Consider the following 20966-nt stretch of genomic DNA (forward strand, 5'->3'; position numbering starts at 1 on the left):
GGATGTCTTGGTATGCTCTGGCAATGCCACTCTTTGCTTGATAATAATCATGTGGTTCCAGAAAGTTCTTTACATTCTTAGTAACGCCATCTCTGCCAGTCACTGCAGAGGTCAGTATGCCAGAGCAATGCCTCATAAACACAAATAATTTTTGAGAAGATCTTACTACATATTAAAATTTTTCATTTAAATTTACAATTGACATTCTGCATTTATGTGCAAGCCTACCACATCCTAATAAAATTGGTCAAATAAAAACTGCCTGTGAACCTTTCTCTGATTAAAAATCAAGCACCGATCAGCTTAGACCGTTGTTATGCTCCCTCTTTCATGCTTATGCCACTGATGGCAGCTTTGATACTAAAAAGCTGTTTTAAGTGTGTTTCATCATAAGAACTGAGGCTAATCTGGATTGCCAAAAAAGAGTGCAAAATGTTCACTGCTCTGAGGTATCCAGGTGCCAAAAAGTTCCTTTCTCTGGGCTGGGTTACCTAGTGCTTTTCATCTTGAAACCATCATCTAATCTGGGGTGCTGAAAATATGGGAACAAATCTTTTTAGTCTTTCTGTTAGGTATCTGAAAAAGGATGGAAGAGAGTTGATCTGTCAAGTTTTACTTACATGCACTGAAAAAATCCAGGGGTGGCTGGTGCTCAGCGTGGCAGGGGGAAGAAGTGGAGAGCCCCACTGAATTTCTTTGCAAAACAGGTTAGTGGACAGAGGGCCATTGTTTGGGGAAATAAAATACCCACATCAAGCCAAAGTTTATCTAGCTGTCGAAATAATTCTGTATTTCTTGTTTTAAAGTGATCTGGATGACCTCTTTGAATGGTGCCTGTCATTTCTCTGATCAGACATGGTGCTTTCCCAATGGGTTTGTGGGTTTCTGGGACACCAAAGGTGATAACACATTCAATCCTAATTACAAAAACGTGAAGCTTGATTCTGTTCCATCTTGCCAGCTGCAGTACCCATAGAGCAGGGCCATGGGCACTTCCCTGGTGGCTGTGAAAGCTCCTGTAGCAGCTGGGCCAGAACCACAGCTTCAGCCTGGGAGCTGAGATGCAAAGAGGAATTAAACACTGGCATGGCACAGGCTGCCCAGGGAGGTGGCTGAGTCACCATCCCTGAAGGTGTTTAAAAGCCATGTAGATGTCATGCTGAGGGACATGGTTTAAGCACTGGACTGGGTAGAGTTACATTAATGGTTGGTAGAATTAGGTTATGGTTGGACTCAATGATCTTAAAGGTATTTTCCAACCAGAATGATTTTGTAATTCTGTGAAAATGTGCTAAAGTGGGGCGAGAGAGTCAGAGTGGGCTGTCAGATCTCTTAGTGGGGATTTGTGGTGAGGTGGATTTTTTCAATGGGTTTTTTAGTTTTTTGAATGTTTGAGCTCTGCAGGATTGGGTTTTGGTGGAGCAGTTCATATTTAATGGTGGAGCATGCCATCAACAGAACTTCTGTTTTTGTATCTTGGAGTCTGTTGGTTGACTCTTCTGCTTAAAAAAAAAATCATACCCATGTCTTGTAATGTAAATGATATGTCACTCTTTCATGGAATTTATTTTGTCTGTGGATATTACTTCCATCTCTGAAAGTAACTGTAGAGCTGTTGTGAGCAAGAATTTAAGACTGGCTTTTCTCTTTAAAACAACTGGGATTTACAGCGGCAGAATATCATGAATATCATGACAACTTGTGTGTTTGGTACATTGGAGTTGTTGCTCTTTTCTTTGAGCAACTTTGTTGTATCCGGTAAAAAAATTAAATCATTTATTGCATTGCATCATGCAATAATTGAGGTTATTTCTTACTGTAATCAGTAATAACATCAGTTCTTGGGAGTTTTAGATGTTATCTCAGTTTTATTACTTACCATACTGCAAATCAAATTTTTCATTGCTGCAGTTAGGGCAAAATGCTGCTTTTTAATCTTTTAAAAAGGGAGCACTGATTTTCTTGAGTGAGCTTGACTTAAATGTCTGGAGCTTTTAACAAAATACACCAAATATTATGGTGCTTTAGATTTAAAAAAAATATATTACAGCAGCCTGTAAAACTGCAGATGGAAAGCATGTAAAATTTAGCTTCCAAAGTGTTTGGTTTATTTTTTTGTTCTGAGATAAGGATATTAATTTTTTTTTTATGGTCCCTGCTTTCAGCTCTCAGTTTCAGTTCTCAGACAGTGTCGGTGAATGTCCCAGCACCATTAAGGAGGGAGATCATTTGGACAAAGCAGATAATTTAGTGTTTCTTGGGACTGGGGCAGAAGAAACATTTATGCAGTACTAAAACCAGCAATCTGAAATGTTGTAAAAATCTCATCAAGCTCATAAATATAAGCACTGTGGAGCTTGATTTTCATTTTAACTGATAAAATGGTACTGGAAACACTTCCCTTATCAATTATATCTTATGTAGATAAAGCTGCTGCTTTAGGATGGGCAGCCCAGATACGTGAGGCAAAGTCAGACTGAGCCTCACATCAAAACAGCCTCAGTTAGGAAAAAGAGAGGGGTCCTTGCCATAGTGACTGCTTCTAAGGGGAGTGGAAGGCCTAATTGCAGGCCAGAGCCACTTCTTAGGGACGTCAGCAGCCTCCTTGGGGACAGGATTCAAGATCTACAGAGAAAACTCCCTACCCTAGTTCAGATTACTGCCCCATTACTGATATTTCAGGTAGGCAGTGATGAGGTAGCAGTAAGAAGCCCAAGGGCAATGGAGAGAGACTGCAGGGCCCTGGAATGGCTGGTGAAGAGATCAGGAGCACAAGCAGTGCTCTCTATGCCACCAGCTGCAGGGATTGATGAGGGGATAACTAGGAAGAGACAGCAGATTAACTGCTGGCTCTGAGACTGGTGTTACCAGCAGGAATTTGGGCTCTTTGTTCTTAGGTGGATTTACAGGACACCAGGCCTGCTGGGAGCAGATGGGGAAGAAGGATCCTGGGACAAGACTTAGCAGGGCTCATTGAAAGAGCTTTAAACTGGATTTAAAGGGGGGTCGGAATGAAACCAGACTTACTAGAGGGGAGCCTGAGAGCAATGTGCCAGTGCTTGTGGATAAGTGTGCTAGCAAAGTCTTAAAGTCTGTTGTCTCAGTGGAGGTGGGGGTGGTGATCCATGCAGCAGCAAAGACATGAGGGTTAGTGATAGGTTGGCAACTATGAAAGTGTCTGAGTGTGGTCTGGTGGGGATTAGGGCTTCTTCTCCCCAAAAAAGTGGCAGGATCATAAGCCCAGCTGAAGTGCACCAATGCATGCAACAAACAGGAAGAGCTGAAGACCACTGTACAGGAAGAAAACTGTGATAAAGTTGCCATCAGAGAAATGTGGTGGGGTGATGTGCACAATGGGAGTACAGCAGTTGGTGGCTGCCAGCTTTTCAGAAGGGATAGGCAAGGAAGGTGGTGGGGTGGGCCCTCTGTGTTAGGGATAGATATGAATGCCTGGAAGTTAATGATGTTGATGTCAGTGTTGAGTGTTTATGGGTAAGAATCAAGAGGAAGGTGAATAAAGCAGATACCGTGGGGGGAGTTTGTTATAGACCATCAAACCAGAAGGAAGAGGCAAATTAAAATACTCTATAAGCATCTGGGAGAGGTCTCCTGATCACTAACCCTTGTTGCTGGAGGCTTCACCTCTCAGATGTCCGCTGAAAATACAACACAGTAGAGGGGGAACAGTCCTGGAGGATCCTGCAGTGTGTGGAAGGTAACTTCCTGACACATCTGGTGATGGACTCCACCAGGGGAAGTGCCTTGCTGGACCTGCTGTTTGTTAATGGAGGAGGTCTCGTGGGGGATGTGAACAGTGGAGGCTGTCTTGAGCAGAATGATCACAAAGTGATAAGAGTTTTTGATTCTTAGAGAAGCAAGGAGGAGAGGCAGCAGAACTGCCACCTTGTACTTCTGGAGGGAAGATTTTGACCTGTTACAGAGCAGGGTTGAGAGTGTCTCTTGGGACACAGTACTGAAGGGCAGAGGAGCCCAGGAAGGCTGGGCATCCTGCAAGGAGGAAGTCTTAAAGGCAGAGGAGCAGGCCATCCCTATGTCACAAAAGACAAGATGAGAGGGAAGAAGAGCAGCCTGGCTGAATAGAGAGCTTTGGCTGGAACTCAGGAACAAAAGGAAAGGTTTTGGACTTGGAAGGGGGCAGGCAACTTGGAACTACAAAGATGTAGTGAAGCTATGAAGGGAGAAAGTGGGAAGGGCCAAAGCCCAAGTAGAACTCCACTTGGCCACTGCAATGAAAAATAAAAAGTACTTCTATAAATATATTAACAATAAAAGGAGGGCTAGGGATGATCTTCATAATTTATTTAATGAAAGGGGAAACATAGTAACTAAGGATGAGTAAAAGGCTGAGGTGCTTAATGCCTCCTTTGCTGCAGTCTTTAACACTAGGAGTAGTTGTTCCCTGGGTACCCAGCTGGAGAACAGGAATGTGGAACAGAGTAAGACCATCATGATCCACGAGGAGATGGTTAGTGACCTGCTGCATCACTTAGATGTCCATAAGCCTATGGGGCAGGATGGGTCAGACCCTAGAATGCTGAAGGAGTTGGTGGATGTGCTCACTCGCTATAATCTGTCAGTGGTCCTGGGAGGTCCCAGTGGACTGGAGGTTGGCAAATGTGACACCCATCTTCAAGAAAGGCCTGAAGGAGGATCCGGGAGCTGCAAACCTGACACTCAGACCTCAGTGCCAGGGAAGGTCATGGAACAGGTCATCTTGAGTGCCATCCTGTGGCACATGCAGGACAACCGAGCAATCAGGCCCAGTCAGCATAAGCTAATTAATAGAAGGTCCTGCTTGATGAACCTGATCTTTTCCTACAAGGTGACCCAGCTATTGGATGGGGGAAAGGCTGTGGACTTCAGTCTATCTGGACTTCAGTAAAGCATTTTATGGTGTTCCACACAACATCATCTTGGAAAATCTGTCTGCCCGAGGCTTGGACAGGCATGCACTCTGCTGGATCAAACCCTGGCTGGCAGGCCATGCCCAAAGAGTGGTGGTGAATGGAGTTCAATCCAGTTGGAGGGCAGTCTCAAGCATTGTTTCCCAGGGCTCAGTATTGGGTCCACTCCTGTTCAATATCTTTATCAATGATCTCAATGAGGCTATAGAGTGCACTGTCAAGAAGTTTGCAGAAGACACCAAATTTGGTGGGAGTGAAAATCTGCCTGAGACTAGGAAGGGCTCTACAGAAGGTTCTTGGCAGACTTGAACAATGAGTTGAGGCAATCGTGTGAGCTTCAAGAAGAACAAGTGCTGGGTCCTGCACTTGGGCCACAACAACCCCAGGCAATGGTACAGGATTGGGGAGGAGTGACTGGAAAGGTGTCTGGCAGAAAGATACCTGGAGGTCTTGATTGACAGCCAGCTTAATACAATGCCCAATACTCTTATGCCCAAGTGGCCACGAGTCCAACAACATCCTGGCCTGTATCAGAAATAGCGTGGTCAGCAGAAGAAGGGAAGTGATCATGCCCCTGTACTCAGCACTGGTGAGGCTGCACCTCAAGTACTGTGTTCAGTTCTGGACCCCTCACTACAAGAAGGACTTTGAGGTGCTTGGGGAGTGTCCAGAGAAGAGCAACAAAGCTTGTGAGGGTTTTGGAGCACAAGTCTGATGAGGAGTGGCTGAGGGAACAGGGATTGTTTAGTCTGAAAAAGAGGAGGCTGAGAGTTCTCATATTGTTCTCTACAACTACCTGAAAGGAGCTTGTAGTGAGGGGCTCTCAGTCTCTTCTCACCAGTAACTAGTGATAGGACAAGGGGAAATGGCTTCAGGTTGTGCCAGGGGGGTTTCAGTTAGATGTTAGGAAAAACTTTACGGAAGTGGTTATCAAGCACTGGAATGGGCTGGAATGGGAAGTGTTAGAGTTATCATCTCTGAATGTGTATAAAAATTGTGTAGATGCAGTGGTTAGGGATATGGTTTAACTGGTAGAGCTAGGATAGTAGAGTTTGCTTAAAGATTGGACTGGATGGTCTTACAGGTCTTTTCTAACCTAACAATTAATTCTGTGATAAGTAAGAACAACAGGAGCTTCTTGGTGCAGATTCTTCTCTGCGTATGTGACAGAAATTCATCCCTGGAGATGCAATGGGAACATCAGGTATTGTATAGGGTGGAAATAATTTGAAATTTGAAATTAACTGTTTTCCATAACAGATAGATCCCAAGATTCTCTGTTGTAAGTTTAACAGAACTGCGTGGTGGTGCCTTCTGTTGCAAAAACAAATAAAACCAATTTGAGATGTGACTTTATTTTTGTGTTCTTTGGTTATTTCCCCACTGGGAATATTTAAATAGTATAGGAAAAATGGGGGACAAAAGGTAAAACTTGGGGTGCTTTTCCTGAGCTCTCTGCTTCCAGTGTTTTTGCTGGCTTTGGGACTTCTTTTTCCATTCTGTTCCCAATTTCTTTTTTTAAGGCTGACCCTATGATTGGAAAAATGGATTTGCATCATTTAGAAATAAAACCTGTATTTCACTAAAAGATGCAGCACTTAGTCTTCTCAAAGGCAGCAATTTACCCTTCACCTTCAGTCTCATGAGGTAGCAGAAACTGCTTTGCCTCCTGTAGCTGGTATGTGACAAGTTGACATTTTTGTGGTTACAATTTCTCCATTGCAATAACGTTTAGATTTGTAGCTGTGGTGTCTCATTTATCTCTGTACCAGGGTATGGATTGTATTTTATGAGTTTTGATGCTTTGAAACTTGCATTGTGGTTAAAGCGGAATATAAATGGTTTTGCTCCAGGCTAGCTAAAAAAAAAAAGAGGTGATTTGAGAATAGTAAGGTTTTCTGAAGGAAGTTGAAAATGCCTGGGTTGGGTTTTTGTTGGGTTAGATTGTTGATTTGGTTTAATTTGCCTTTTAAAATCCAGTTGCATCTTTCCCTCTTACCAAGTGGCTCTTAATTGCTGTAGTTGCTTGTAAGATCTATCTGCATCTTCCATGCCTTGGTACTTGAGCAGGAGAGGACAAGTACTTCCTCTTAAAATATTTCCTGTTGAGAGGCTGGAGAGGAATTTGGAAAGAGCAGCTGAGTAAGTAGATGGGATGTGACAGAAAGGTGTGTCAGGTAGATTTGTGCCAATGCTTAATACTAATAATTTGCTATTTATTACAGGTCACGTGGCTATTTCAGAACAGCTAGTAAGCATCTGTGACAGCTATTTTCTGTAGCTTTTCCTACTTTGAAAAAGATGGGAGCAACTCTCTGGCTTGAGGGTTGGTGTGAGAATCCCTGTCTGGAAATGGTTGTTGCTTTACTAAGGTGTTGTTCTTTTTTTAACAGGATGTTTCGACTTCGATTTCTTCCTGTGGCAGCCGGGCTGGCTGCTGCTGCACGGCGTTACCATGGGACAGCACAGAACCCCAGGACCAGGCACAGGCTCATGGTGGCAGCTTTCATAGGGACGACTGCAGCCACAGCAAGTGCCAGATTCCTTTGGCAGAGGTAATACTTTTTTTTCTCTATATTTCTTGCCTGAGACCTCATGCTGTCTTGGTCAGTACCTGCAGATGGGTTTAAGATCTTTGGGAGACTTTGTAAACCATTATTGCCTGTCCTGCTTCTGCTGCATGGAAGGAGTGACTGTTGGTGACTCCCTGTAGAGCTTATTTGCTGCTGTGAGTAGTCAGAAAAGCAAAAAGTTTGGGGCTGAAAAGTTTTCCTTTGTAGCCATCCTCTCATGGGCTGTTTGCCCCCGGTGGGGTTTGCTGCCAGCTTCCCTCTGTGTAGTGATGCAACATGGTGTGGTGATACTGCACAAAGTGGTTGAGTCCACCAGACTGGGTGAAAACATACTTACAGCTAATGGGAGGGCTGCTAGGGACAGCATGCTCAGACAGGGGATGCTACTCTTTTTCTGTGTTCTGCTGACTGCTTCATATATGAAATGGAGCAGGGGAGCAGAAGGGGGACAGTCCATCTTTCAGTGGTAACTTAAGTGGTTTTTAAGGGCCAGAGTCTGTGAGGCTCAAAGTTTGTGTCCATAATTGCGAGGAGGAAGGAGATATTTGTGCTTGCCTGAGGTGACCCTCACTGAACACTGCATTTGTCCAATGTTTGTAGTAAATCAAGGGCTCCCTTAATCTTCCCTCAAAACATGAGACCAGCATGACAGAAGTTGTGTAGCTCATAGCTCCATGGCTATAGTTAGGTCTGAAAATAAAGCCTTTGTTGAAAGCCTGTCTTATTTTCATTCCAATATTATGGTAGCTCTCTGCTTACATGCCTTCTGTCTAGAAGGCTTTAGTTTTAATGCAGTGGGAGAAAGATGATGGTAATTGTTCTGGCTCTTCTGAGAGCTGTCAAACCTTGATATCTGCTAAAAGGAGTTGCTTAGTCCAAGGAAGAACACAGTGATCCAGTACAGCATCATCTTATGCTGCATTTTGCTAATAATCTGCACTTATATAGTGCCTCTTTATCCACAGGACCTGAAGACACTGTAGGGATGGCCAGGATAACACCACTTTTCAGGCAGGGCAGTGAGCAGTTTTTTGTTTTGTTTTTTTTTTTTTACACTTAAAACATCCTCAGCACGATGGTAAGGTAGGTAGGACATCATGTCCTATGTAAAGCTGTCTCAAAGATATGGAGTTTATATCCACCTTCTGCAGAAGGTTCATCCTGGCTTTTAAAAACAGCCAAATTGTCACTTTGCCTTTTATCAGGAGGAACATGCTTCAGCAAAGAGCTGCTAATGGTATGCAGAGTGCTAGGTCAGGGGTGATTTCAGAGACAGATTTTTGGCTCCTGGAGTACTTGGCTGTTCCTTGGAGGCCTCTGGCTGCTATGGCTAGGATTGACCTTGCTCAGCTTAGGGCACTCACAGAAACCAGATAAGAGGGGCAGCCTCTCTAGAGTAGCTGGTCTCTGATCTCCCCGGTCCTTACCAATCTGGAGGGATTGAATTGTGCTGGTTTTTCTTTATTTCCATGCTCTGTCTCCTTTGTCTTTTATAAATCTGTAGAGCACTAAATAGAATTGAACAGACTTTGAAGTATTCCTTTCTTATATGAGCTGTGAAATAAATTCACAATGTCTGTAACTGTAAAATAGAAGTATATCCAGGCTCCTGCTGCTCGTTTAATTATTACTTGCCGCGCAGCTTTTAAATAAGAGTAGCAGCAAAACTGGTATGTTTGTAGTATAAAATGTTCTGTACTGACACCTGTAAGAGTTTAAACAGGCTTTTAATTAGGCATTTTAACTTTGTGTTTAAATGAGGGATGAGGAGCTGTAAATTTACATTGTCTTTGATAATATTTTATATATATATATATATATATATATATATATATATATATATATATATATATATTGAGTGAGTAGTAGAGCTTAAGAATAAGTGTAGGTGAATCCAGCACATGTATACTGACATCCTGGGCTGATCAGGTAGTTACATCCTGATTTATTACAGTATGTAGCTGTAAGTGTAATGAATTAATTATAAAAGGTAAAACATGTAGCCATGGCACAGGGATCGGAGAAGCCAGGAGTTCACTGCAAATTTAATTGTAGAATAGAGAAATGTCCCTGTGCATCTGAGTATTTACACTTAGTAGTAACTGATTTAAGTGTTGCAGTGGTGCTTAAATGGGAAGTAGTTTTGGGAGGCCCTTTGCATAACCAGTTCTGTTGGTGCAGTTCATCAGAGGGATGATCTGTGAGATTTGTTTACCTCTGGTTAGTGAAGCAACCATGCTTTTGTTGGGTTATGAAATTCTTCTGTGCTCCACAGTTAGTCTCTGAGGGAAACCAGGTCCTAAGTGTGGGTCTCTTCAAATTACTGTCCCTTCCATGGCAAGTGACTCTAACAAGAAATGTGTGCATGCTGATCTGCTTAATCTTAATCTGTGCTGTTCTTACTGCCTTCGTTGCCCTCCAGGAGGTCCCACTGGCTGTTTTTGATGGAATACATCTCATTTAAATAACTATAAAGCAGTGTTAGTGGAAGAGCAGTAATAAAAGGAAAAGAATACTTGACTTGTATTTCTTTTTGTCATCTGCATAAAGACTTATGTTAAATGCCCCAACTCTTCTCTACTGCAATGTGGGGAGCAGCACTGAATCTCTCTTTTTTTTTTTTAAAAAAAAAAAACCTCCAAACTCTATATTTCAAAACAGATGTATTGTATTTATGATGATGGTGAAACTTAATAATAAGGGATTCATGTGTTGGGATCTTCACATTTGAGCTGCATCTGCATGTGGCCTGCTGCATAGCCATCAGTGTTGCAGGTGACTGCTGTTCCCATTGCCTTCACTGCCCTCCAGGAGGTCCCACTGCCTGTTTTTGATGGAATATATATCATTTAAATAATTATAGGACAGGAGTAGCTGATGCTGCTCTTTTCTGTTGTGGTGAGGAATACTTCAGCAATGCAAATAACTGAGCTTAGAAGAGTAATGAAGTTTACACTTTCTAAGGAATAACTTAAACTCTGACTACTTCTAGCTGGCAACAGAAGCAATTAAGTATCTGGGCATTGGTATAATAAACTGAATTATTTAACTGAAATAAATCTTAGTGCATTCACTGGCTAATCTAAATGAGGCATTTAAATGAGTAGTTAACTCACAGTTTGCGGCAAGCTTAATGCTTATAAAAGAATGTAATTTGTATTCTGTATTTGTAGTTGCAAATACCTGTTTCAAGTGCTGTTAAATGCCCACAGATACATTCTTTATATCACAAACCTGCCTGGATGTATCTGTGGCATTTCAGTGCCGAAGCTTGTCACTCAATCAGCCTAGTATTGAATTAAGTAAGAGAGCAAATGGAACTTTGGGCAGCACAGGAGGACCCCTGCAAGCACTGTTCCTCCTGATGGACTGGATTTATTTGTTTATACTTTATTTCTTATCCTTTCTGTAACACATCTGTGTTGCTCTGGACTACTCAACAAGAAGATCCTTTGCTACCAGGGTGTTTGTGCCTAAGATGGTACTTTACTGTTACTTTACTGCATCTTCTTGGCCATCTGGCTCTTCTGCCTTTTGCCACATCCTGTGCTTAAGTTGAAGCAATTAAGCTTAATTAATTAATTAATCCTTAGATACCCATCTCACAGCCCTGGCAGTATATTCTCATTCTGTTACAAGCTCTTCTTTTTTAGTCTCTGCTCCTCACCAGCAAGCTGGGATGTTTTGGTGCTGGCTGACACTTCTGCCAATTTCATTCCATCTCTACCATTTCTTCCTCTCTTCCTCCACCCTTTTCTTCTTTGGCCAACTCGTCCAACTTTGGCCAAGTGTCCAGCTGCTTTACTGGAAGATCTTCTGTAGGGAAGACCCTTTGTCTTCCTTGCCCTGCTGACTTTCTTTGCTTTTTGTGTTTGGCTTTGCTCCATCAGCACTTCTGGAATTAGTTTTGATGCCTAGATCAGCTGCTAGCTAACTCTGTGTAAGAATGTGTTACTTTTTTTGCATCAGTCTCTTAGGGGCTTTAGAGTGGTTTGCTTAGAATAAATTTTTAATGGCAGAATTGCTGGAAATATCTTATGCCACCTGAAATCGAGACTGTGAAACTCTTTGTTCTAGTAAAACAAAAGAAGGCACATAAATAACAGTCATGAGAGGAGAAGTCTGTTTTATAGTTACAGATGTGTCAGGTACTTCTTAACTTGTGGGAGAAAAGGTGAAAAAATTTAGGTATTATTGACATCAAGTTATTTTTATTTTGAGAGGTCTGCTCCACTTTTATGATTCTTTGTGAGAGGTAACTGACTATCCTTGGGAGTTCTGTGCTGAAGGTTCTCTACCAAAGCTTGAAGATATATTGATCGATGCACAGTGTCTTGAAAGAGCACTTTGTCCTTTCAGGTGGCTTTTGTCTCCATGTTATTTGGCTCCAATGAGCATCTGATGCCAGAGAATGTGCTAAAGTCAAAACTGGAGTCCATTAGGAAAACATCTGAGCAGCCCTGGTGGGAAGCGAGCTCAGCAGAGCTCTAACTTCCAGAGCTTGAAGCACAAGGATTGCCCCCAAGCCTGCAAAGCCCTAGAGTTTAATCAGTGAACGTTCATAATATGTCATTTAAATGTTGCATAGCAGATCAGAGCTGAGGTTTGTGCAGAGCAGCTTGCCCAATTATATCGGTTTGCCAGGACTTTATGGAGACTACACTTTGAATTCTTGGTTTCATAAGAGTGTAAGCGTCGTTTGAACCCTGGATCTTTATTACCGCTGGAAAGGGCAATTTTTAAACTTTTTTGAAAATACGTCTGCCCTCTGGTGGCCAAGTTCACATCTGCCGCTTCCTCTTTGCACCGAAAAACTAAAAATACCTGCTCACCTTGCTCACATCCTCAAGAGCACGTTGCCCAGCCTTTACTACCTACCTGGAAAGCAACATCTCTCCAAGGACTCACATCATTTGGGAGTGGAGCAAGGGGAATAATTTTCTGGCTCAATAGAGGAAGCTCAGAAATTGTAAATGTTGCTTTGTTTTGATTAGTTCCTGATTTGGAAGTAGAGTGCCCATGTAGTCACTGAGTGTCATCTTTTTAGGTTCTAGTTTTGTCACAGCTGGTGCTTTCTTATGATGCTCAGTGTCCCCTATCACCCGATGGCCTAGTTGCCTTCTGGGATGTGTTTAAGGTTGGATCCCTTGGAAGGAACCAAGGGGGGAAACTAAGGATGGGCATAATGTTAATTAATGCCCTAAAAAAAAAGTTAGCCTGACCTTGGGTTTTGTTCCTATTACTTTGTACTTAGGAAGCTTCTACAGTTTCTTTCTTGCTGAGACTTGATGGTGGAAGGTATATGTTTTTTGGGGGTTTTTTTGGCATCTAGACCATGTATGGGATCATATGTTATTGCTGCTCGTGGGGGCAGCTGAAGAGAACAAAAGGCTTGTGAGGTTGAGGAGGCTTTGTTTAACTTGATGTAGCCCAAATGTTTTCAGTCTGCCAAAACTGCTGAGGGATTGCATGAGACACTGGCTGGGAAGGAAATAATACTGTTAAATACCCTATATTTTGTGTTAGAGCAGAACAGATTTTAATTGGCATCAGTATAGACATAACAGGGAACTGCTCCCTCCTCAACTTGCAGCTGAATTACTTGTGGCTTTTGTCACCAAATCATGAGACCAGGTTCTTAGAAGATGTTGTGTGAACACATCCCAGGGTGGCAAGCAAAAAGCTGTCCTGTGTTAACCTGGTTTGTGACTGACCTCCCATGACCTTTCCCTGCTGTCTGCTTTAGCTAAAGACCAGGTTTCATGGGAATTAAGAAATCTGGGGGTATCTCATTTCCCTCACAAGGGGTATGTAGGGTAGCTCACATACCTGTTCCCATAAGATTAAAGATTTCACACTCCTTTGGGTGCCTGAAGCAAAAAGATGTTCCCTGCATTTAAACAACTTCATCTCTCATGTTCCAGCAGTGGGAGTTGGTGATGGGATGCTTGAAGCACTCTTCCTTTCTTCTTCTTCATTGACCTGCTCTTTCTCTCTGTTTGAAGAGAATTTTACATAACTTCAGTCCTCTGGCAGCACCATTTGTTTTAGCTCTTCATTTGCACTCCTGTGTTCTCATGTCCTTAATCAAAATGAAGACGGATCAAGTTTCATGTTCAGATAGAGAAATGCTGCTTGTTAGGAGCCTGTGAAAAGCTCTGGTGTAGAAACATCTGCTTTGCTCTGTGCTTTTGACTAGGCTCACCCATTTCTCAGTGCCTCGCAGGACTGAGCCTGCACGACAAAATTTCACTTGATGGTTTGTGTTATTGCTGATGGTCTGGGAAAAGGGAACATTGCTTGTGAGAATTCATGTTCCTTCCCATCCAGGGGGCTGGGTGCTGCAGGTGCTCTGTCTTAAAAGTTGTTCACAGTGCTTCCTTGTAGAAACAGGCTAGTTAAACTAGATGGAAAATACTATGATTTGTATTAATGAACCTGTGTTGAGATTTTATATTTGTGTAGACTTGGTTTGCATGTTGTTACAGAGAAACTGTTTTCAAGAGACTTGGAGAAATTAAATATGGCAAATGACAACTCAGGTCAGTGTTCCTTTAGTTGATATTTGATTTATATAACATTCCATAGACACAATTGATATGTATAACATGCCTGGTAGTGCTTTAGTGCAAAGGAACCTCTTGATTTCTGAAGCTGCAAGTAGACAGTAATACAGTAATCCCAGAATTGCTGCTTGCCTTGGCTAAGCTCTGCTTGAGCTGGACCTTATCTCCCCCCACTTCAGCAAGAGAAACCCAGTAAATCTTGGTTTTTAAGAAATGACTTGGGGAAGAGAATCTGTACATCAAGGAAATTGTTAATTATCTGCACTGTGAACAAGACTCTATATTTTTTCAGCTTCTGTGTATATTAATACCTATTATCAGCTTTCTTGGGTTTGTTATTAAATTACAGAGATTTTGAGCTTGTTCCTATACTGGGAATGCAGGCTATGATCAATTTACTCCTTTATCTCAGCCTTGGAGGAGTAAAACTCTGAAAAACTTACCCTGGTAAATATTTAATTTGTGGCCTTTGATTGGGTAGGATTTAGAGAAAAAAAGATGCTCAAAAGCTGAAGAGCCTGAGCACAGCAGCCTAGGAGAGCTGCATTGGTACCAAACAGGAGCTTTATTCAATGTTTATACTTGAGCTGAGATTCCTGCACTTGTACATAGAAAGTTTGCATTTGTCCTTAAGACTCCAGTGATTCGGGTGTTATAATCAGCCAATGATCCAATAAAGCACAAAGTGGCTTTCCCCGGCATTAAGGACTAATGTGGACACCATTAGTCATGTAAGAAGTCTCTTGTCTTGATGGGTGTTCTTGTACTCAGTTTACTGACCAAGCAAGACTGTAATTTCCAGTCTTCCCAGAATCTTTACTGATTTATTGCAGGGGAGCCTGGGACTTTGTACTCTAGCTTGTTAATAAAAGAGGTGGCATAGGGCCAGGAGCTTATCCTTATTAGGGACTGGGGGAAGCTCAGCTACTCATTGATGATCAAGTGCCTGTATTTTGGAGCATGTTACTAACGTATATTTAATCCATTGAATGTTCCATGTTGATTTTTGTGTTGCTCTGGCTTATTAATCACAATATCATTTAGTGGCAAGAGGAATAACACAGCATAAGACCTTGCATTTATTAAGTGAACAGTACTGCAATTATTAGCAACACTGATAATCTTATCAAGAAATGACATCTATTTAGCATATGATTTATTTTCCATAAGCCCTCTTGGACTGTTATGTGATTCTTCTTTATCTTTCTTTAATTGCAAAACCTAGATTATCTGGTTTCCTCCGTTCTGCATCAGTCTTTGGCTAATAGCAGGTCTGTGATAACACCTGTTGCCCTGTTTTACTCTTTTTAAATATTAATAGCTATCAGTTAAGGCTTACTGAATATCAACATCAGTTGGGCATAGAGTCTGCCAGCTCTTATTAAAAATAAACCTCAGACTTCTGCAGAAAGCTTTATAAAGACTCCAGTAGAATACACATATCTGTAGTGTTGCTGTATTACATAGACCTTTGCTACCAAACAGTATAAACAAGAGTAAGTGTTCACTTGGAAACATACAGTTCTGTCACTTCCAATATCACAGTAAACAAAAATCTAAATTTGTTACACACTTCCCGTTGTTTCTGATAACTTGGACAATAAAAATCATTGTCTTGGTCAATGCTGCTTCCTCTTTGTATGATTCAGTGTCCCCTACCAATTTTCTGTAGTGTCTGGCTTTCAGTTTATATCAGCATATTCAACTTTATCTTTACATATTTTCTGTTTCCTTATTTCTGCAGAGGTTGCCTTCTCAGCTAAAGTTGAGGGTTTTTTCAGTTGCCTTTTTTTAGCAGTTCTGGCATCCCTCTCACCCTTGGGTATAAGTTTTGAATACCCAATAAAATAAGCCTCAGGAGCTGGTAGTTGTCAGCCTATGTCAGACTTACTTGTATTTGTTGTTTTGTCTCATAATTTCAAATTGATAATGCCAAGATCCTACAAACCCTCAAGTATTGTAAATAACAGTGATAAAAAAGGAGAAAGGAAAAACTACTCTGTGTTTGAGGGCACCTTAAAAAGCATGTGGCATCGGTGACTTTGTTTTTCCTCCCTTGTTCTTCCAACCTAAGATTTTTCTTTTTTCTTGAACAGAAATGCTGGTGAGTGACAACAGCAAACTTCTGTCTTCTGAGGGCCATGAGGGATGGAGAAAAAGGTTGCCAGCTGTGATCTTTCTGGGTTCATGTGGTGGTCCTCCTACCTTATGTTTACCACCATCTCTGCCAGTCTTACTGTTCTATTTATTACTTACTATGTTTGTGTGCCCGGGAGCAGCATCTTCTGCATTAAGAAATAAATAGATTTATAGTTTACAAAGATATTAATGGTAATGGCAGTAGGGTGCTTCCTGCATGTGTCATGAGGGTTTATGGCATTTGTGAAGCAATTGTTCTCCTCTGCAGACTACCAGGGAATCATCTCTAAAGAAGTGGAATGTTATCCCACATGATCCAAGTCAGCTGGTGAAACAGACCTAAAGGATTCAGATTTATCTTCAGAGCAGTCTCCTTCAAGGGACTCCAGGCACAGGTCCTCACACTCTGGCCTGTCCATCTGTGCCCATGTGCTGGTGTCTAAACTGGACTGCAGCAGAGGGGAGTGTGAGAAATCAGCACTTCTGCTGCCAAGGCAGGGCTGAGTGCCTCCACACTGGTCCTGACAGGCAGCTGTCTTGCCTATTTTTAGCCATTTGTTGGTGATGTAGAGAGCAGGAATGGAATAAATCTTCACTGGCAGCTGGTTCCAATGTTCCCCTGTCCTTAACATCAACCACTTTCTGTGTATCTATATGTATGCATGGACAGGCTGTTGCTTCTTTCTCTGGTGTTTAAGTCTTTTCCCTTATGATGGTCTGAAGCACATGTCCTGCCCTTGCTGAACACTCCTGCAGCAGCTGTTTTGTATATATTACAGTTGTCTTGCTTTTTTGTCTGTCTGTCTTACAGCAGTCTGACTTATTTAAGGTCAGTTTTCCCCCTGGTGTGTTCAGGACCATTCCTGCTGCTCTTGGATCCAGCTCTTCCTTGGAGCACACCCTCAGTAGCTGAAGGTACTTTCTGTGGGGATGTTCCTGCTGACATCTGGAAGGAAGGATGTGCACATCTCATGGAATGAACTGCTGTCTCCTTATGTTCTTGGACCTATTTTAGGCTATGGCTGGTATCCAGAGCTGACTCCTCAATCTAATTGTTTCTCTAGAATCTGTCTTAATTTTGGTGCATTCATTGCAGTTCTTGCCACAGAATCACTGTGCTAATTTACATAAGTGTAAAGTACCATGAGAGATGAGGGAAAAGCCTGAAAAATTGGGTTTGAACCTTAATGATTTCTGATCAATTTCTTGCTCAAGTTCCAGCTAATTTATTTGCTGGATATAATTGAGCTGAGGATGAGACAGAGGTCCTCACTGAAAGTACTCCCAAACCTGGAGGTTGCCTCATTTTAGGAATAGAATTTACTTTTGTATTTTAGAAAGCCTGAAGTTTTCAGAGGCTTTTGGACCTCCCTTGGATGTCTCCAGATGTTTACAGACAGGGAGAGCATCTCTAATCAACTGGAGAACGCATTTGTCTGGCAGGATGCCTCTTTCTTGCTTCTTTGGTGGCGATGTCTTTGCTGACTACTGAGTGTCCAACTTCTGGTTAGACCTCCTGCATTTCTTTTTGAGTCTAAATAGCATCTGATAGCTAAGTACTTTGCTGCTGCCTGCAGGATTAGAATAACTGAGCACTATTATCTCTGGCACAAAGCTTTGTTATTTCAGCACGCTGGTTTGCTTCCCTCACTCAAAAAAGAAAAATACTTCAAAGTGAGTGACTGTGATTTCTCTGGTTGGACAACCTGCCACTGTGGAGGATTGTGCCAGTGCCTGGTGTGAGTCCTGGGATTCTTGGTGGGTGAATAGTTGCATGCATTTGGCTTTCTCAAAGAACAATTTGCTCCGTGAGAGTTGAGTGCTAAGTCCTCTGGGGTACTTAAGGGTTTTCTTTGGAGATGCTGAACCTAATCTTACACTTGATTGTTGGCTTTCCCCGAGGATTAAAAGAAAAGTAAGTAGGTGGGAAATGTGATCTTTGCCTCAAATTCAGTTCACTGGAGGGTTGGTCGCAGAGGGGGGGTTGGTGAGGAACCAAAACTGAAGAGACTGGGAAAGTTTGAACCATGGCAGCTAGGAACTAGAGTGGACACACTCCATGGAGTGAGGCTGGCAGCTGGTCTTGGCACACAGTGAGGGAAGTCTTTGTATTTTTGTTTCCCTCTTGTGCAGAAGATGTAGTCAGCTATTGGAAAGTCAGTTTCATCAGAAATGGAGATGGGAAGTTGTCACTTGCTGATGGCAGTCCAGCAGGATGGTTATTTCTGGAGTATGGTTTTTTTCCAGGAGTTCTTGGACATCTGCATTGAAAGACTCCTTTGTGTGGGCGCAGTATGGAACTTGCAGTTGATGGAAGCCAAAAATTTCAACAGAGGATGGTTGTGCAGGATGTGAAATCTACAGAGTAGAAAGTATTTGTTGAGAGAGGATCCTTCAATAGTTAATTCAGTGAGTAATTTGGACTGTGGTTTAGAAGTGAGGCATAGTAGGTGCTGTTTAAAACCTTGCTTTAGAAGTAGACTACAAACTCTACTTTTATTCTCATAGCTCACTTGGCTTGCATGCTGGCATGGTGATGTTACTGGAAAGCAGAGTTAATTACCTGGATAAATTAGAGGGGGGAAAACCACAAATGTATTTAAACATCTATATTGCTGTAGAAAACTGTCTTGACTGGTAAGGAGTGAGTTGTCTTTTATTTTGATACATTTAAATTAATTGAAGGGGCACTTACCCTTGTTTCTTCTTGGAAGATTGTGCTGAGGTTGCCACAGAGCCATGTATTGCTGGGGAGGGAGGCACAGGTTCTACTCTGGTGATTGTACATAACACATATGCGTTTTCCAGGGCACTGGTAAAATGAAGTATGCATAGTCTTTTGCTTAGAGCTTAGGAGGCTTCAAAAATCTTGGTTTGTTTTTCTTCCAAGGCAGCCTTTTTTATAATAAACTCACACAGCTGTAAGTGACCATCTTCATAGTTCCAGGGAGTACCAAAGTACCAGCCTTCAGCTGAAGCTTGCTGGCCGAGGAGTGGCACCTAACTGGGGTGCCAGCCCTGTACCCTGTGATTAATCCAAAATAAATTGTCTGAAATGGAAAAGAAAGGTGGCTTTGCTTAAGTTGCAGGCAGGCTGGGATGTTTGTCTGAGCTGTTTAAGTCCTTTAGAGAGAGAAATAATTTTGTCAAACTCTCTGCTTTGTTGGTTGTGACATGTTTAGCATATCCATAGAGATTATAATTTCACTGATGTTAATGTGGTCTGAACTCTGTCTGGTGATAAACTGCTTAACTACGAAAGCACAGGAAAGCCATATAATGATTTGGCTGATGGATTTATCCTGCTTTTTATTTAACTACCGTATTGGCATTTGGTGAGTTCCTCATGGCTTAGATTGAGCGATTTTGAGTATTTAGTCTTGGTCTATAAACAGGGTCACTGAGGATGTTTGTATCTGAGCAGCAAGAGAAAGAGAGTCTTTTGTTCTGCCAGAGTTGTATTTCCAGCTTGATAAACAACTCCTGTTTTTGTTGTCACAGATCCTGTAGCCCTGGTGTGAGAGTCATTGGTAGAAGAGGGAAATAAAACAGCCTGTCACCTGCTGGAGATAGAAAATAAGTCAGTTGAGCTGAAACAGAGGCTATTCCTAACCCTGCTGTGCTGATGGCAAAACACATTTCTATTTCTTTATATAAATCTTGGGGAAGGGGAGCAGGAGTGGAATTTAGCCCCAGAAGAGTCATGGCACGTCCTTCCCAATCCTGCGGTTTTTTGGGACAGGGTGTGCTCATTCACTGAGTGATTTGCTCTGGTGTTCTTGAACAGGGAAAACTTACTGTGTTCATGGGTTTGGGGTGAAGGTGCAGAAATTTCATTACAGTAGTGAAAAGCACACAATGTTCCAGGGAGACTGATCACTTTGCTTCCTCCACGCTGAACTGTAACTTGTGTTTCAGTCAGGGAGAGCCTTGCAGGGCCACCTTTGTAGCCTTAGCACCCCTCAACAATTTCTTAAATTGGTGTTTTCTTTTCCTTTGTACAGGGCCTATGCAGAGGACTCATCCTCTGTAAAGCACAATCCGAGGACAGATCCGAGGGAGAAGGCAAAGCACGAGGAGGAGGAGGAGAGCAGCAGTACTGGGGGCAGAAGGGCTGTTGCATCGGGGGATGAGGAGCCTCAGCCAGAAGGGAAGAAGAAGAAGCAGCGCTCTGGGTTCAGGGACCGTAAGGTACAAACAGGGGCATGTTCCATATGCAGCTCTTGCACTGCATGAAAAAAGGGAGAAAGTTTGCAGAGCATGTGATTCAGATTGTGTGATACAGCACATGTATAGAGTCTGGCTTTTGCTTTGTACTCATCTTTATTTTCTAAGGCACCTTACTGTTTTGCGACCCTGCTTTCTTGGCATGCTACCAGGAGTTTCTTCAGGCTAGAACTTGTTTATTTGGAAAGCACAGTACACTGATGCTCTGTAATTGAGACATCTTCTCCCATCTCATCAGCCATGTCTGAGAAGTGGCTTGCTAATAAATCATGGCTGCTTCTGCCTTTGGCTGTTAGGATGGTGCATGAGAAGTAGGGAATCAGGGCAAAAACTTTAAAACCATGTAAGGGCATCCAGCAGGTGTGTCTGTGAAGCCATCCTTTGCCTGTGAACAAAGAAAGAGCGTGAGTGCGGAAGGGGAGGGTCATAGGAACTTCAGTTTTTCCTTTATTTATTCTTTGTGAATATCTCCCGATGCTTATTTAGTTTTCATATCAGACACATTCTCAAGAGAAGGAAAGCTTGGCTAATAAACT

At 42.3% G+C, this 20966-nt stretch overlaps 1 protein-coding gene across 3 annotated transcripts in view; it reads left to right on the forward strand.

The window, feature by feature from the left end:
• MICU1 (mitochondrial calcium uptake 1) overlaps window positions 1–20966 on the forward strand; it is a 100839-nt gene that overhangs the window by 7089 nt on the left and 72784 nt on the right. For all 3 annotated transcript variants that reach the window (XM_071748953.1, XM_071748955.1, XM_071748954.1), the window contains exons 3-4: window positions 7319–7480; window positions 20208–20394. In XM_071748953.1, the coding sequence (XP_071605054.1) occupies window positions 7320–7480; window positions 20208–20394 (348 nt within the window). In that variant the 5' untranslated portion in view covers window position 7319. The remainder of the gene's footprint in view (window positions 1–7318; window positions 7481–20207; window positions 20395–20966) is intronic.

This window comes from Heliangelus exortis, chromosome 7 (genome assembly GCF_036169615.1).
Source record: "Heliangelus exortis chromosome 7, bHelExo1.hap1, whole genome shotgun sequence".
NCBI classification, from domain to species: domain Eukaryota; kingdom Metazoa; phylum Chordata; class Aves; order Apodiformes; family Trochilidae; genus Heliangelus; species Heliangelus exortis.